General features: G+C 33.4%; 2 protein-coding genes across 13 annotated transcripts in view; one reads left to right on the top strand and one right to left on the bottom strand.

Annotated features, from left to right (window-relative positions):
- LOC117682717 (integrase/recombinase xerD homolog) overlaps positions 1 to 17,486 on the bottom strand; it is a 72,165-nt gene that overhangs the window by 23,375 nt on the left and 31,304 nt on the right. For 2 of the 3 annotated variants that reach the window (XM_066082722.1, XM_066082723.1), the window contains exon 4: positions 2,565 to 2,664. The exons of the other annotated variant lie outside the window; for it this stretch is intronic. In XM_066082722.1, coding sequence (XP_065938794.1) covers positions 2,565 to 2,664 — 100 coding nt within the window. The remainder of the gene's footprint in view (positions 1 to 2,564; positions 2,665 to 17,486) is intronic. 3 annotated transcript variants of the gene reach the window in all.
- Positions 8,082 to 17,486, top strand: part of LOC109621053 (uncharacterized) — a 54,678-nt gene continuing 45,273 nt past the window's right edge. For 9 of the 10 annotated variants that reach the window (XM_066082714.1, XM_066082715.1, XM_066082713.1 and 6 more), the window contains exon 1: positions 8,082 to 8,439. In XM_066082714.1, coding sequence (XP_065938786.1) covers positions 8,127 to 8,439 — 313 coding nt within the window. In that variant the 5' untranslated portion in view covers positions 8,082 to 8,126. Of the gene's footprint in view, positions 8,440 to 8,591; positions 8,918 to 17,486 lie in introns of those variants that run through there. The other variant, XM_066082720.1, reaches the window with a different exon arrangement.

Raw genomic sequence — 17,486 nt, 5'->3', positions numbered from 1 at the left:
ATGATACTCTTATGTTCACCCGCAAGTGGTCTGGCTCTGTCAACAAATTGTGTTGATACAACTTCTTTTTATAGAATATAGGCCCCCATGTAATACATTTATTTAACAAAAATACAATTATGAGCATTGGGCTCGGAAATATTGAATGTCCGTTCTGTGGGTACTAACATTTTCAGCGATAGTAACCAATAGTCTAACACTATCATTGTTAGGTTTACCTAAAAGTACATGTACCTTATCAGGTTTAACAGAAACAGCCCCTACTGTACACCCAGGAAATTAAAAATGAAATAAACCGACGTATATATCTTTCGTGTCGACATTAGTGCTGTGTAAAGGTCAAACGTTGTCGACCTTTTACAGTGTTGTTTTAAAACACGTTAAAAAAAGGGAAAGAGATCATTAAACTCGAAAACATCAGAGACTTTTACCCCTTGGGCTGAAGTTTTCATCTTACCTAGTAGTGGTGGACAGCTACCATTGTAAAAATTATAGTTAGGAAAAATAACAATAAAAACATCGGGCTCCATAACATCGAAACACCCTATCCCGGAGATGATTCTCTTAAGTTTACCCGAAAGTGGTCTGACACTGTCAACATCTTGTGTTAATACAAGTTCTTTTTTAAAAGATATAGGTCATCATATAATACATCTATTTAACATAACTCGAATTATAAACAATTAAATAACCGTTCTTTGGGGACTGAACTTACCTATAGTCTAGCACTATCACTTTTAAGTTTAGCTGAAAGTACATTTACCCTATCTAGTTTAAGAGAATCAGACCCTACGGTAAACCAAGGGAATAAAAAATGAAGTAAACCGACGTATATATATCTTTCGTGTCGAAATTAGTGCTGTGTTTATCAAGAGGTTTCGACCTTTAACAGTGTTATTTTTATGTATGTTAAAAAAGGTAAAATATTATTGTACTCGAAAACAACAGAGGCGCTTAATTACCCCTTGGTCTGAAGTTTTCATAGCACCTACTAGTAGTTGACAGCTACCGATGTAAATATTATGGATTATGGAAAAAACGATAAAAACATCGGGCTCCGAAACATCGAAACACCCTTCCCCGGAGCTTAGATTGTTAGGTTCACCCGCAAGTGATCTGACACTGTCAACATATTGTGTTGATACAACTTATTTTTTAAAAGATATAGGCCTTCCTGTAATACATCTATTTAACATAAATACAATTATGAACATCAGGCTGGGAAAAATTGAATTTTGTTCTGTAGGGACTGAAATTTTCAGTGTTAATATTCAATAGTCTAGCACATTCACTGTTAGGTTACGCTGAATGTACATGTACCCAATCTAGTTTAGCAGAATCAGACCCTACTGTACAACAATTGAATTAAAAATGAAATAAACCGACGTATACATCTTCTGTGTCGACATTAGTGCTGTGTTTATCAAGTGGTGTCGACGTTTTACAGTGTTATTTTTATGTAATTAAAAAAAACGTAAAAAAAAACATTGTACTCGAAAACAATGCAGGCTGTTACCCCGTGAGCTGAAAATTGTTATGGCACCTACTAGTGGTGGACAGCTACCATTGTAAAAATTATAATTAAGGGAAAAGGAATAAAAACATCACGGTTCCGAAACATCGAAACACCCTACACTGGAGATGACATTATTAGTTACATGGTTTGTAGTTGATCGAATATGATTAATACGTGGTCAGTAAATTCCATATGGGCCGAGAGCGGAGCTCGAGCCCCATATGGAATTTACTGACCACGTATAAACCATATTAGGTCAACTACAAAACATTTAACGATTATATCTTACCGACTGCCTTTGTATAAATGACAAAAAATAAATAATAACAATAAAAAGTTAGGTTTTATAAATTTTAATTTGGGTATAAAAAGCATGACGTCATAATACTCTAAGAATGACGTCATAATGCTCAAAGGGAGTAATATTTTCTACTGACTATGTATGGAATATACATGGTCATCACGTGACTCCTGTTAGCCAATAATTTTGCTAGATTTTAGCAGGAGGTAAGATATTGTTAAGTACACCTTCAAGTGGTCTGACATTGTCAAAATATTGTGTTAATACAACTTCTTTTTAAAAAGAAATAGGTCCTCCTTTAATACATCTATTTAACATAAATATAATTATAAACATCGGACTCGGAAACACTAAATTCTGTTCTGTGGGGACTGAATTTTTTAGTGTAAGTAACCAACAGTCTAGCACTACCACTGTTAAGTTAAGCTGAAAGTACATGTACCCTATCTATTTTAACAGAATCAGACCCTACTGTACACCAATGAAATTAAAAATGAAATAAACCGACGTATATATCTTTCGTGTCGACATTAGTGCTGTGTTTATCAAGCGGTGTCGACTTTTTACTGTGTTGTTTTTATGTATGTTAAATAGAGTAAATGAACTTCTGACTCGAAAACATCGGAGACTCTTACCCCCTGGCACATGTTATCGTGGCACCTACTAGTGGCAGATAGAATCCATTGTAAAAACTATGGTTAAGGTTACATGTCTAGTTCAAAAGATCGAGGCCCTTTTGTAACTTACCTCCATAAAATGATGGGATTTTAAAACATCAGAATCGGAAACATGGAAAGCCCCTATTTTAAGAACTGAACTATTCAGGGTCATCCTGTAGTTGTTAGCACTGAAACATTAAAATACAGCGAAGATACAATCTCAACTTTAAAAGAACCAGTCCTTACTGTAATTTCTCAATAATATCAAAACTCAATTACAAAATGGGGCTTGGAAATATCGAAACACTCCACCCCGGATCTAAAATTAATAGGGTCATCAGCAAGTGGTCTAACACTGCACAAAATATCGTGTTGATATAACTTCTACTTTAAAAGATATATGTCCTCCTATAATACGCAGTACAGTTAAGGCGGCCAATAAAAATATCGGCGAATTTTTGTAATGAAAACACGTATACTTTAGTGCATCGGACATGTCCTTTTTAAAATCAATAACAGTCGCTCAAATGCAATATATTTCTGAAATATATATATAATAGTACAATATTTTATGTTCATAGTGGTCACGTGCTATGGCAGTCGCATGGTACAAGCGGATGTATTTGTGGGTTTGGGGTCATTTAAAAAATTCAATATTGCAAGGGCATAATCATGTCAAAATTCACAACTGAATTATAAAATAACTTGATGTTATATAGTAGATTTTAAAAAATGCTGTGAACTTTGTAAGATGTTTTCACGAATTTATTAAATTTATGCCATTTGTTAGTTTCGTTTTAATAAATCTTCGGGAGCAGCAATTGTAGCGCACACACTGCCGCCTGGCGTCATAATGCAGCATTAAATTCATGCAACTTGTATTCGTCTTTATTGAAAGTGCCTTATGGTTTGCGCGTTTGAATTCACGTTTGTAACAGAGATAGAAGAAAGAATTTACACGAATAAGAAGAGAATATTGCAACATAGAAATAAGAAAACAATAAAGAATCAAAGAGAATCAAAGTGAAATAAGATTAGCATGAATATGAAAACAATAAAGTGACATGCAAGTGTAAATGTACTGAAGAATAAAGAAGTAAGCATAATAAGAATAAAAGCAAGATACATAGAATTTTGGCGGTAATTCCCTTCCATAGGGTATAAAACATATACAACCCAAGAAACAAAGCATCCTGTGAGTCGTTACGAAGCAGAATATATAGTAAGTAAGTAAACAGTTTATTATAGTGACATGTGTAAATGTATATAATTAATTACAAAATGCATTTTACCGATATAATGTCAATACACCCGGCACAATGGACCTATAAGTCACTTTAAAACTGTTACACAGTGAATAAAATTTGCATGTTTTAGGAGTTAGTTGGTTTTGTCAAATGTTTCTGTTGTATAATTAATAAATAAAATAAGCAATTCGGGGATAGTTACATATTAGATCAGTAAACATAGTAATGTAATTGGTAATATTTTGAATGGACAATGTAACAAAGAAAACTTTTCAGTTTCAATTGCATTCAAGTCACACAAGTTACATATTCTGTCCTCTACGTGTTCTCTTCTGTATAGCGACATGTTTCAATCCTTAGAGGAAGTGCACCACATCTAAACATTGCCAATTTTGATCTGATGGGGTTTGCGAGATCTAGCGTGACGTATTCTTCGACGGAATAGCTGGATTTAAATAGGATATATGTTCGAAGTTTTGGTACATCTTGAATATTTTTGAAACATTCTGTTTCGAAGTTAGTACGTTAATTTTCCTCTGCGTAGTTTAAATTACAAGGTAAAAAATTGGTATAAGTACTTCCCATGTTTAGAGATTCCACGATATTTTTAACTTCAGAGCTCCAGTGAGAACAATTGTTTTGCGCACGGTGCCAACTTGGTATTGCGTTCATTTTCCATGTTTACTAGTCGATTCAAAAGATGCAACATGTTCATTTCGTGGCGGCTTTTAAACTTTATCACCCGCTTTCCCTATTAACAGAGTAAACCGATGAACACCGAGAAAATACCGGAGGGCTCGATTTTGTACAATTTCAATACAATGATGCTTCTTGTGTCCTCATTCCCACTGCTATAATCAAGGACGGGGGCGACAAAATTATTAAATAATTTTTCGAAGGTTCGGAATCCAACCGATTTTATTGCGTTGATTTTTTAGAAGACCGATCCCAGGGCACGTCCTCCGGACTTGGCTCGGTTTTCATCATTCACTTTAAAATTACGTATTTTCGTTGAAAATCATCCCTAGATATTTGTAAGATGCCTTGTAGTCCAGATCATTTCCCCTAGATGAAAGTTAAACTTGCTTCGTTTTGATCTCTTCTTCCGAAAGTGAACAACCTTGGATTTTTGCAAATTAATTCGTAATCGCCATTTTCTGCACCAAGCGTCGACGGTATCTAACATGTGTTGCATGTCATGTCATGATATAACTGCATGCACATGTATTTAAATTCAAGACATAACAAAAAATGTTAATATATGATGACGCTCTCAAAAAGAAAAAGAAAAAAAAAGACGCGACCAGATAAATAATAAATACTCTTACCGGAAGAGGGGGGGGCACGCTGTTTATTCCAACAATCATATTCTCAACAAAGGGAAGAATTCCCGGGAAAAGAGTTTTCTTTGGGGTAGAATATATTTAAAATGGGGCTTAGAATATTTTAGGTGTGGTAAATTAAAGAATTTATTTTTAACATTGTGTGAGATTTAATGAATAAGAACATTAGGCTGGTACTTTTTCGCACAGGTGCGAATAACAGGTGAAAATACCCTGTTACAATAAGTTTCGAAATAATATATACATGTATTTCAAGTGACAATTCTCTCCGGAGCGAGTAGCAAGAGTATATAAATAAAAACAGACGTTGTTTATTTTTACAATCTTATTTTTTCCATAAAAGGAAACATTTCCGGGAAAACGGGTTTTTTTTTGGGGGGGAGGGGATTATATATATAAAATGTCGACACTCGATATACAAAGCATTAATGTCGACACGTAGGAAAATTTAATTTAAAAGCTTTTTTCCAATTACAATTCCAAATTTTTTACAATAATAAAACTATACAGCTCATACAATCGCCGACGCGACATGTCACAGAATGACAACTGGCGACAACTCATCGATATTACATGTATTTACTCTGAAGTGAAAAATCACTTCTTAGATTATTTTTTTCATAATCAGATAATTAAAATATGGCGAAACGTCCCATTAACCGCTTAACTATGTTAACCACGTGGCGCTTCTGTTTAGAGTTTTGGTAAAATGGGTAGCAAACTCGGGCCGGGGCAAAATAAAAGCCGGGGCAGATCGAGATTTTTCAATTTATGTCGATAATAATTAACCAATGTTATTGAAATTTTTAGGGATATGTTACAGACCGGTATTTTTGTATTCGCTGCAAATATCGTTCAACAACAATGCGCATTTTGGTGTTGATTTCCAAGTTGGTAAAATGGGTAGGCAAACCCGGTTCGACATTTTATGGGTTTGTGGACTTATTTAAGGAGAGACTTAAAGTCATGTTTCATTCCATTAAAACATATGAAATACTAGTTAGAAAGCGACATTTATTGAATGGAAAGTAATCATTCAGCGATTATTAATAGATTTTAAGAAAAACCGGGTCATTAATTAAAACCGGATCCGATCATCCGGGACAAACTCAAAAATTCCGAAGTGAGGAAGTTAGCTATCCCAAATATTATGACATTGCCCAGCTTTAACCGCAAGGATGTATCATCATTAGAGCCTTAATTAACAATAATCTCGAGAAAAAAAAGTGATTTATATATAATCATTATAAATTTTACAATTAATAAATGAATTTTTATATACATGTATTATAGTTTTTGAAAATCTAAACAGAACTTATTTTTTAAAAGAGTGATAATACAAATGAATTAGCATGCTGAAGGTTTTATTTGTGTTTATTTTTATTTTGTAAGAAGGTACTGTTATTTTCGTGGTTAACACGTCGTGCCACCAGGGCACAGACTCGGTTTGCCTCATAAAATAACAAATATCTTACAAGCACAAATGTTAGGATAAAAAGAGAAACAATTGGGAAATTATGTTTAACATATCCGTATGTGTGAGAGGCTGATGCACACTTTGGACAGTTATGAATATGAAACAGGTCACCTGAGTTTGTTACACCTGCACATTTCTGATGATACCGTTGCAGAAAACAGAAAATAAATATCCATGTGGGATAATATTGACACGCAACTATTACGGAATTATCAAGTTTGTCCCGGGTGATCGGATCCGGTTTTAATGACCCGGTTTTTCTTAAAACGTGTTATTAATCGCAGAAATATCAATTTCCTTTAAAGAAATCTATATTTTTTAAATGTATTTCATATGTTTTAACGGAATTAGACATGAATTATTAAGTTTCTTCTTAAATAAGTGCACAAACCCGTAAAACGTCGACCCGGTGTTTTGCCTACCCATTTTACCAACTTGGAAATCAACAATCGTCAATAAATTCCAAAATACGCATAGTTTTGCAGCAATATTTACAGAGAATACAAATATATCGGTCCGTAATATATCCTGAAATTTTTAATGAGATTGGCAGATTAATAAAGAAGAAAATTATAAAATCTAGATCTGCCCCGGCTTTTTTTTTTTGCACCGGCCCGGGTTTGGCTACCCATTTTACCAAGGAACATACTAAAAGACCAGAAATACTATTGACCTGAAAGACCTAAATTTTCTATAAATGATACTTTTCTAAGATTTTTGTGAAATGAAATGACTTTGTGGTTTTTTTTAAATTATATTTCCAGGTATCTATGTGTTAAATATATCATACTGATCAGTTATTTACGCAGGAATACAAATACCTAAAAATTTGAATTGACCTGAAAATCATGTTTGGGCTGACCTGAAATTTTATATAATTGATACATTTCTATGTTCTGCGTCAATTTTGATGTCTGTTTGTGAATTTTTATCATATTTCCAGTTATATATGTGTTAAACTTTATCATAAATAGCATCATTATCAATTATTTACGCATTTATAAGTGCGAATTAAAGACTTTTAAAATTGGAATTGACCTGAAAATTTTAGATGACCTGAAATTTTTATGTGAAAGATACATTAATCTTCTGAGTCAAATTAGATGACTATGTCTGTCTTTTACATACTCATATAATACACTATATACAGTCAATTGAATTTACAGTCTTTCATATTCAAAATACAATATTCCCTATTTAAAACAAAAACCCATAAATCATAACTTTAATATTTGTGGGTCCAATAATTATTGAATACGGTGGAAAATATATTAGAATATATCAATATCCTCCCAGAAGACCCCCAAAGGAGGAACTCGGACACTGTTATGAAAGGATGTGTATATACATGTGAAAATAAATGGAGACATGTACGTGGTTGTCACCGTTGGGTATCCGAACACATTTCACATTGGAGTATGATAAAAGTCAGACATATATACCTGGAAATATAATTTAAACACCCGGAAAGTCATTTCATTTCACCAAAAATATATAAAATTTCAGGTCTTTCAGGTCATTAGTATTTCAGGTCTTTAGTACGTCCCTTTTACCAAGACTCTTTTGACCTCGGAGTTAAAAAGATGGAGGAATTTGATCTTGACAAACGGATATTTAAGGGTTTAGAAGGACTTGATATGCTTAAATTTGCTATTATCAACTTAGTATCTTGTAATGGGACGAAAAGTATATCATTTTCAGAAGTCTCTTGTGATTATGAAGTGCTGAGGGACAAAACAGACCGACGGACATGTTTTTTTCCTTTTCAATTAATCTTCAATTACGGAGTTTCTTTCTTGGAAAGTTTGGAAAAAGCAAGCAGTGATGACATAAAAAACATGGAACCTCACATGAAAAAAGCTGTTTTACGCCTTAATGCATTTTACAAATCAATAGGTGAGAAAAGGAATTAATTAAGTAATCACTCAGGGCTGTGACTGAAATCTATCAACTGATTATTGTCATTTCTACTAACTATACTCTGTCCCGAGTTTTACTTCCACCACTTTTTGCTTGATATTTCTATAATCATAAATACCTTTGTGCTCAAACTATTTTCATCCACTAATATGAAAAATGTCCAGATTATCTGTTTTGAAACGCCCCCTCTACCGCTTCAGGTTTCAATACACATCCCAAAATAGAAAGTCTACGAAGATTTAGCATTGCATCAGCCATTATTAAGCCCGGATGATAACGTTGAAAAATTGTGCGAGGTGTCCCGAGAACTTACGAATGGAGAAAAGATGTAAACATTTCCCATTATAAATCTCCGTAAGAAATTTGTTTTCGTTAGTGAAAAATGATAATTTTTTCAATGAAGATATTTTGGATACTTTTCCTTTTATCGATTTAAACAGCATTTCTTTCACAGGTATGTGTATTTTCATTTAAAATCATCAAAAAGTGATGGAAGCAATAACTTGGGACAGACTATATATAATGTAAACATCTTTTTATTTTTGTAAATACGACTTGCTTTCATCATAATCATATATCCATTCCCAAGTTATTACATTATCCTGCCATGGTCCCAAGTTTAGTATCATAGGATGCAATGTCACATTTTATAGAAGTGTACATATATTGATACAATAATGTATGAAATTAACATATGATTATCAAACAATTTTTTAGCATATATGCAGTCTGTGCAAAAGTTTTTTTGACAACACAGGACATTCGGTCCAGTGTAATCAATAAACACACAGGACCGAACAAAATTTTGTCGGACCGAGATAACATTGACCTAGAGTTTAGTAAGAATAACTTGAACTTCTATTCCGAGCAGATTGTAGACGATCGCTGACCAGAATTTACTCCATCATGAAAAATGTCACATACTAAATTTCTGGTTGCAACGTTAGCCTGTCTCCAAAATTGGATGACGAATTTGATTTTGTCTTTATGTTAAATTTCTTTGAAATAAGGCTGATCTTTATATTCTTTAACACAAATAATGACGTATATATGCATCCCTGCACAAATCATTTATTGTTTCTAATTTTATTTATTCACAAGGAAAAAACTTCATCGTTTTTATTCAATTTGATATTAAAATGATGATCTGATTTCTTTCTCAAACCCAACATGTTGGGTTAGCACACAGCAGGGGTTTTCCTACTGTTTTTAAACTGGGTCCAGAGTCCTTGGAATTGGGAAAATTGACGCGTAAACTGTTCAAATTGGGATAATTGCAAAAACATACTTATCTAGTTTTATTTGCTTATGAGGACCAACCTATGGCAGAAATTTATACTTTATGACTTCTCCCCCACAGGAATTAGTGAGAAGTTTGGAAGACTTACTTTGTTTTATGATGTAACAATGATATATACAGATTTTAAACCTAAATTTTAAATAATTAGTGTTACTGAAATAAAATTGAAGCAAACACACATTTACATTCAAAGATTTTTCTTAAAGTTTTCCAATTTGTAAAAGTTAATCAAATTCATGCATTTTTACCTTTTATAGATGAAATGTTTCTTAATTATGTAAGCCAATTGACAAACATACAATAAAATAATTCTTTGCAATATGGCAATGATATTTGGATTTGGGGGTATTAGTCCTACCCTTTGAGCCAATTACAACCATTATACAGAGAAACTGTTTAATTTTGTAAATAACTGCAGATTTATGATTTAATGATAGTTTTAGCATTTAATCGGCACAATTATTAACTAATTACAGTAGGGCCTCAGATATCCGGACGCCAGATAACCGGACACTTAAGTTTACGGACGATTTTATTTGGAAACAGATTTTTTATACATTATTTTGTTTCATTTATCTGGAATTCCGTGTTCCGGATCCGGACGGTCTGTTCTTACCACAAAACACTGTTTTACTACCATTTTATCTTGCTTCATTTAACCGGACGTTAAAATTTGATGATACCCCGTTCAATACAAAAGATTACGCCTGTCAATTGAGTTTCACACCTTTTTAAGTGCTAGACCCTCATGAGTAGCTCTTCCCAAATCACTTTCAAAGTTACCGACAGTGCTGGCCAGACAGTCACTCCTCACAGCACATGGCTTGGATTTCTTAATTTGTGCACCTGTCAAGTGCTGTATTTCAAATAAAAAATATGCTTATTAATTAAGAAAACTGGAAAGTTTTACAAAGCCTTGTGTTTTATCTACCTATTCAAACGTAATTTTAAAATGAATTGTCTCAGGATTTTTATGCCCCCCTTTGAAGAAGGGAGGGCATATTGCTTTGCTGCTGTCCGTCTGTTTGTCAGTGTCAGTATGTCGGTTGGTTGGTCCACCAACAGTTTCTGTCCATTTTCTTTGCAGAGGATGAACATATTGAAATGAAGTTTGGTATTCAGGCTTATCATGATAATATCTAGGTCAATTTCAATATTGTTTATGATCAAGCAATTTTCGACAGAGTTATGGCCCTTGGACATAGAAAAATTTCAGTTATTTGCAGTTTCTGCTCATTTTCTTTACAGAGGATGTACATTTTGAAATGTAATTTGGTATACAGGTCTATCTAAGTAATATCTAGGTCAATTTCAATATTGTTTATGATCAAGCAATTTTCGACAGAGTTATGGCCCTTGGACATAGAAAAATTCCAGTTATTTGCAGTTTCTGCTCATTTTCTTTACAGAGGATGTACATATTGAAATGTAATTTGGTATAAAGGTCTATCTAAGTAATATCTAGGTCAAATTTGACTTTGGGTATGATGGAGCAATTCCGACAGAGATATGGCCCTTGGACGTAGATAAAGTCTATTTATTTGCAGTTTACATTCATTTTCTTCACAAAAGTTGCACATATTGAAGTGAAATTTGGTATACAGATTAAGTATGATAATATCTAGGTCAAGTTCGATATTGGGTATGATTGTGCAATTTTCGACAGAGTTATGTCCCTTGAACTTGGAAAAATTCCAATTATTTGCAGTTTATGTTCATTTTCTTTGTGGGCGTTTCCAAGGGAAGGGGCATACGTGTTTTACAAACATCTCTTGTTTATAACTGTGATAACTGTGAAAAAGGGGCTAGCCCCTATAATTAGGGAGTTAGAGGCGTCCAAAGTTTTTTGTCAACAACTGGTAAAGGAATTAAAATTTCTAATGCATTATTGAAACAAAGTTGTAAAGAAATAATTTCGAATCCTTCTGTAGTATTCAATTTCATGGTTTCGTAATTTATAGTCAGTATTTGCAGAAACAATTTTTGTCAGTTTGGTCCATTTTTGTGGGGGTGTGCAAGTTTAGGAAGTTATGAAAGGGCTTCTTGTTATGCACTAACTGATACATGCAGCGAGTAAAGATGATTCCACATAAAATTCCCAAATGTTTTTATTCATATGTACATTTTCATTTCATGAAGATGAAGCTCTTTGACCTTATTTCTGTTGTTTGCTTCAAAACTGTGCCCCTCTCTATATTTAGATGCATTACGAGACTCGGGTAACCAATCGATAGCAGAGTTGCTAACTGTATTCAGGCCGTCGCCCAGACAACAGTGTATGTGCTTGTAGAGGTGGACATACACATGTTTAACGCCCCACTGTTTTACTGTAATGAAGACATCTTAACCCTTAGGCTGCTGCTTTAATTTTCGCCAAGATGGCCACCACTGCTGAATTAATTAATCATCATTAATGGTAATTGTAAATCGAGTTTTAAAATAATATATCTCAGCAACTATTTATGCTACAGTTACCAAACTTATATTTAAATGCAAGAGAAAATGTTCAAGATTTCAATGCTGCAATGCTCATTTTCCTAATTTGGGTCTTCCGTTGGAAACGGAAGACCCTCTTGTTATTCTATAGGTTTTTTAAAATTATTATTAGGGTCTACCGTTTCCAACGGAAGACGCTCTTGTTAGACCTTATTGTTTTTGCTTTGTTTCTTTTTCCCTATTATTAAGGTCTTCCGTTTCCAACGGAAGACCTTATTGTTATTGCTTTGTTTCTTTTTCCCTATTATTAGGGTCTTCCGTTTCCAACGGAAGACCCTCTTGTTATTCTACGGTTTCTTTTTATTATTAGGGTCTTCCGTTTCCAACGGAAGACCCTCTTGTTATTCTTCGGTTTCTTTTTATTATTATTTTTTTTCTTTTTCTTTTTTTTCTGACTCCTTTTCGGCTTCATAACTCAAAAAGTTTTCAACTTATTTAAAGGAAACTTTCGGGGATTATGTGCAATTATACTGCCTCAAAGATGTTAAAGTTTCCATAGCAGCGTCACTTCGGTTTTGACGTTACGTCATTTTTAAACTTTAAAAAAAGTCATTTTGTCCGCGACATTTCTCAAAAAAGCTTTAAGATAAAGTCTTGAAATTTTCTGTGGTTATGAATTTGGCAATTTACATGTGCAATAAGGCTGGAAATAAAAATCCGTCACTTCCGGTCGAAACTAGGAGTGAAACAAATTTTTCGAAAAAATGAATTTTCTGATCAAATCAAAAATGAATATGTATTTTATAAAGCTTATCAAGCTGAATCTAACACTGCAATCCGTTTTTTAATCAGACAATGCATTAAAGAGATATCGGGGTTTTAAAATTGATTTTTCCGGAAATTTTGTTTCCGCGTCCTTGGTTTAAAAAATAGCGTAATGTTCAAAGTAAAGTTAACCCGTACCAAAAATAATTGTTAAGTCGTACTTAAACACATTCGGATTTTTTTTGTTAAGTCGTTCTTGAAATCAGGAAGGTTTTTGTAGTCGTACTTAAAATCATTCGGATTTTGTAAAGTCGTACCAGGAATAATTCGATTTTTTCATCTTTTTATTTTAGTTACTCTTGTTATTGGATCAAGAGCTCTGCTTCTTACAGGAACTTCCAGCTTTACTTCCGACATTAACGGAAGACCCACTCGTTGCTTTGCAACGAGCTTTGCTCTAGTTATTTTATATTTTTCCTCTGACATTTTTCGAGAGCTATAACTCAAGAACTATTCAATCGATTTTAACCAAATTCACAGGACTGATAGAGCATTCAATGTACTTGCGATTATAAAATTTTGAGCTGATGACTTCACTTCCGGTTGGAGATTTTGAAGATTTTGTGAATTTTTAAGGGCCATTTTGTCCACATAACTCCTCCGAAACTAATGGTAGTAAAAATGTGAGACTTTCAGGAATATGTAGATGGATGTCTGTAGATGATCCTTTGTATTTGACATTGTGGAAAATGCGCAAGGCGCCGACGCTCGCCCGAGGTCGAAAATTAGCACCAAATTTTTGTGCAAAATTTTAACACGTTTTGTAAAATATCTTTTAACTTGTTAATATTTTGTTAAAACATGTAAAACAAAAGTTGTTTTAATTTTGACGGGCTTTCATTTGAAATTAAGAAAAAGGGGCTGGCCCCTCAAATTAGGGGCCAGGAGGGCTCTAAAGTCTTTTTGCAATAACTCTTTACTGAACAATAATTTGTTATCAATTATAGAAGCGAAAATGTTTATTGTACAGCTGTTTATCTATACAGTACCACATTTTAATCATATGTTACGTAATTAGGGGTTTCAAGGGGCCAGAAGTCCAAAACTTTGATCATTAATATCTAGAAAAGGAGAAATATTTTGAAAAGCATTGTAGAACAAAAAATGCTTACAATAATGTTCCCAACAATATGCCACCTAAAAAAAATGTTGGTGGCCCCAGTAAGGAGTTTAAGGGTCGGCCCCTAAAACACATTAGTTCAGATATCTTTAAAACGGTCAACAATTCGTGAACACTTGTTGAACAAAATATGTTTATAATTGCGAGATCTTTCATTTGATATCAAGAAAAAAGGGCTGGCCCCTTAAATTAGGGGCCAAAAGGGCTCTTAAGTCCATTAATAATAACTTTTTACTGAAAAATAATTTGTTATATATTATAGAAGCAAAAATATTCTTTGTACAGTTATTTATCTATACAGTACCATACCTAAGTCATATGTTACGTAATTAGGGGTTTCAAGGGGCCAGAAGTCCAAAACTCTGATCAGTAATAGCTAGAAAAGGAGAAATATTTTGAAAAGCATTGTAGAAGAAAAGTTGCTCAAAATAATGTTTTTAATAATATAATACCTAAACCTTTTTTGTTGGTGGCCCCATTAAGGAGTTTAAGGGTCGGCCCCTATAACACAGTTGTTCAGATATCTCTAAAACGGTTAACAATTCGTGAACAGTTGTTGAACAAAATATGTTTATATTTGCAAGACCTTTCATTTGATATCAAGAAAAAGGGGCAAGCCCCTCAAATTAGGGGCCAGGAGGGCTACAAAGTCTTTTAATAATAACTATTTACTGAAAAATAATTTGTTATATATTATTGAAGCAAAAATGTTCAACTTATTAAGCTTAATTTAAATCTGAAATCCGTTTTAAAATCGTACGATGCATTACAGAGATATAGGGGTTTAAAAATTGATTTTTCCGGAAATTTTGATTCCACATTCTTGGTAAAGAAAATAGTGTTATGTTCAAAGTTAAATTAACTCGTACCTAGAATTATTCGATATTTGTTAAGTCGTTCTTAAACACATTCGGATTTTTTTGTCAAGTCGTTCTTGAAATCGTTAAGGTTTTTGTTAGTTCTTTCTTAAAGTCATTCGGATTCTGTTAAGTCGTACCAAGAATTATTCGATTTTTTATATCGTTTTGTTTTAAAACTCCTGGTATTTGTTTTAGAGCTCTGCTTCTTACAGGAACATCTAGCTTTTCTTTCGACATTAAAGGAAGACCCACTCGTTGCTTTGCAACGAGATTTGCTCTAGTTATTCTTGTTTTTTTTTCTTACGCATTTTTGTGCAGTCGATTTCTCAGAGATGGCTCAGTAGATTTTCTTGAAACTTTCAGATCCGATAGATGTTCATTTGAACTTAATACATATTTTTTACGCTCACCTGAGCTGAAAGCTCAAGTGAGCTTTTCTGATCACCCGTCGTCTGTCCGTTCGTCTGTAAACTTTTTACATTTTGAACTTTTTCTGAAAAACCACTTGGCCAAATTCAACCAAATTTGGCAAAAAGTATCCTTATAAGAAGGTGAATATAAATTGCAGAAATGAAAGGCTGATCTTTTTCAAAACGGAGAAAACCTCGAAACTGTAAAAAAGGGGTGCAATTTTAAAATTCTTCTTCTCAAGAACTACTGAGTTAAATTCAAAATAATTTAGGAAAAATAATCCTTATGGAAGGGAAAATATAAATTGCAAAAATTATGGGCTAATTCAGTTTCAAATTTGAGTAATTTACGTAACAAATAATAAAGAAATAATAGCTGTCAATCAGTTTATAACTTCGGGTTTGGTATTCCATACCTCTAAAACGGAAATTCTTTGTTCGAAGCAGCCATGATGAACGCATGTGTGGGTTAAACTGGCAAAGATGAATTTGCTGGTTGTGCAACATTTTACGTGCGAAGAGAATATTTGAAACATGCAACATAGATTTGTGCCGATTTTGTGAAGTAAATTGAGGTTAAATATTTCAATGCGTTAATATTTGCACTTACAACATATTATAAAATACTATACATTTTATTGGGAATTCGGAATGATATCTGCGGAATGGTTGATTAATGCAACATGTTTTGTTAAGATGCTTAGCATTTTCAGTATAAACGGAGATTGTTTTCGCTGCTAGAAATATATAGGATAGGTATATATGTGATGAAAAATAAATTGTGATCTTTCTTTTAGTGCACGTTTCTTCTGTTTTAATTGTTTAAAATTTTCTATTTACTTTCCATATTTGAGTGTCAAGCTTCGAATTATAATCAAGATAACATTCTCAGCTTTGCTCACAGTTTTCTGTTCGCACACAGAGCTGAGGCCTTGCTTTTGTTCTTTTACAGTTTATCGCAAATCTTACTTGGGTGTATTCGCTGCGAGCGATAAACTGATGCGTTGAGTGACGACACTATTGGGATCGTGAGTTGCAGTTATAAAACAAGCATTTTCATTGGCCGTTTTAGTACCCGCCCACTCTTACCTGCTAACGTGGTATTGATAATTTATGCACCAACTGCCAGATGTGTTGTTAACTCTGTATCTGAACTGCAAAAACTAAATCACTGCAAGAATTGACTAAGAGTTCTCACAAAATCGCATCTTCTTTTTTTTGTAAACAATTGTCAAAAACACGCTGTTTAAACAGGTTCAATCCCCAATTCATTTTTCAATATAATGCATACTTCATCGATAAATTCAAATCATTTTATATAACTGTTTAACGCATCAATTTAAGATGAGGCAGTATTTATTTTGTTGTAGCTTATTCCAAAGAATTCACAACAGATATTGACAATAAATATTACATAGCCTATATTGCATTTTATTGAACTTTGACCGATTAATATGACACACTTAAAACTACAAGTGTGCACGTGTTTTCAATCATACCAAAAATTTGAAATTTACGGCATGTAAACGTGTTCAATTTTGGACTGATCTGTGATAAACATTATTTTGTAACTCACTTTGTCTGTAGAAACATTCATTTTATTATATGTTCTTCGATATTCATCACACAATATTTACTACTGACGTTGACACTGACTTTCTCTCAAACACGCTAATCGACCTCGGATTGTAAAATTCACGTGCAGATCGAGTCGCAATTTTCCCCAAGTATATAAACAAACCACACTTCTTCATTTTGCGAAGGTGTTGACGATGTTTCAAAGATTTTCAGTACAGATTTATTGTAAACAAAACAGTGAGACATATGCTGTAAAACGTCTAATGGATTTCACAGCGTGTCAACCCGAATTTTCCCGTGGATCTACATTTTGCAACAAGTTTTTTGTGAGGAAAAACTGTTCAACTCATGCGATTTTCCATACATACAGTAAATGGTACATTAAGAACGGTAACGTAAAATTTATTTGTTCACTAAACAGTTTCTGGCGATTTTTTTTTTCACAATAAACTGAATAACATAATTCGATAAGCGAAGTACAATCTGTGACTGAT

The sequence above is a fragment of the Magallana gigas genome, chromosome 4 (assembly GCF_963853765.1).
Source record: "Magallana gigas chromosome 4, xbMagGiga1.1, whole genome shotgun sequence".
Taxonomy (NCBI): domain Eukaryota; kingdom Metazoa; phylum Mollusca; class Bivalvia; order Ostreida; family Ostreidae; genus Magallana; species Magallana gigas.
Note: the sequence above shows the minus strand (reverse complement) of the source record. Positions and strands in the feature narration are given on the sequence as shown.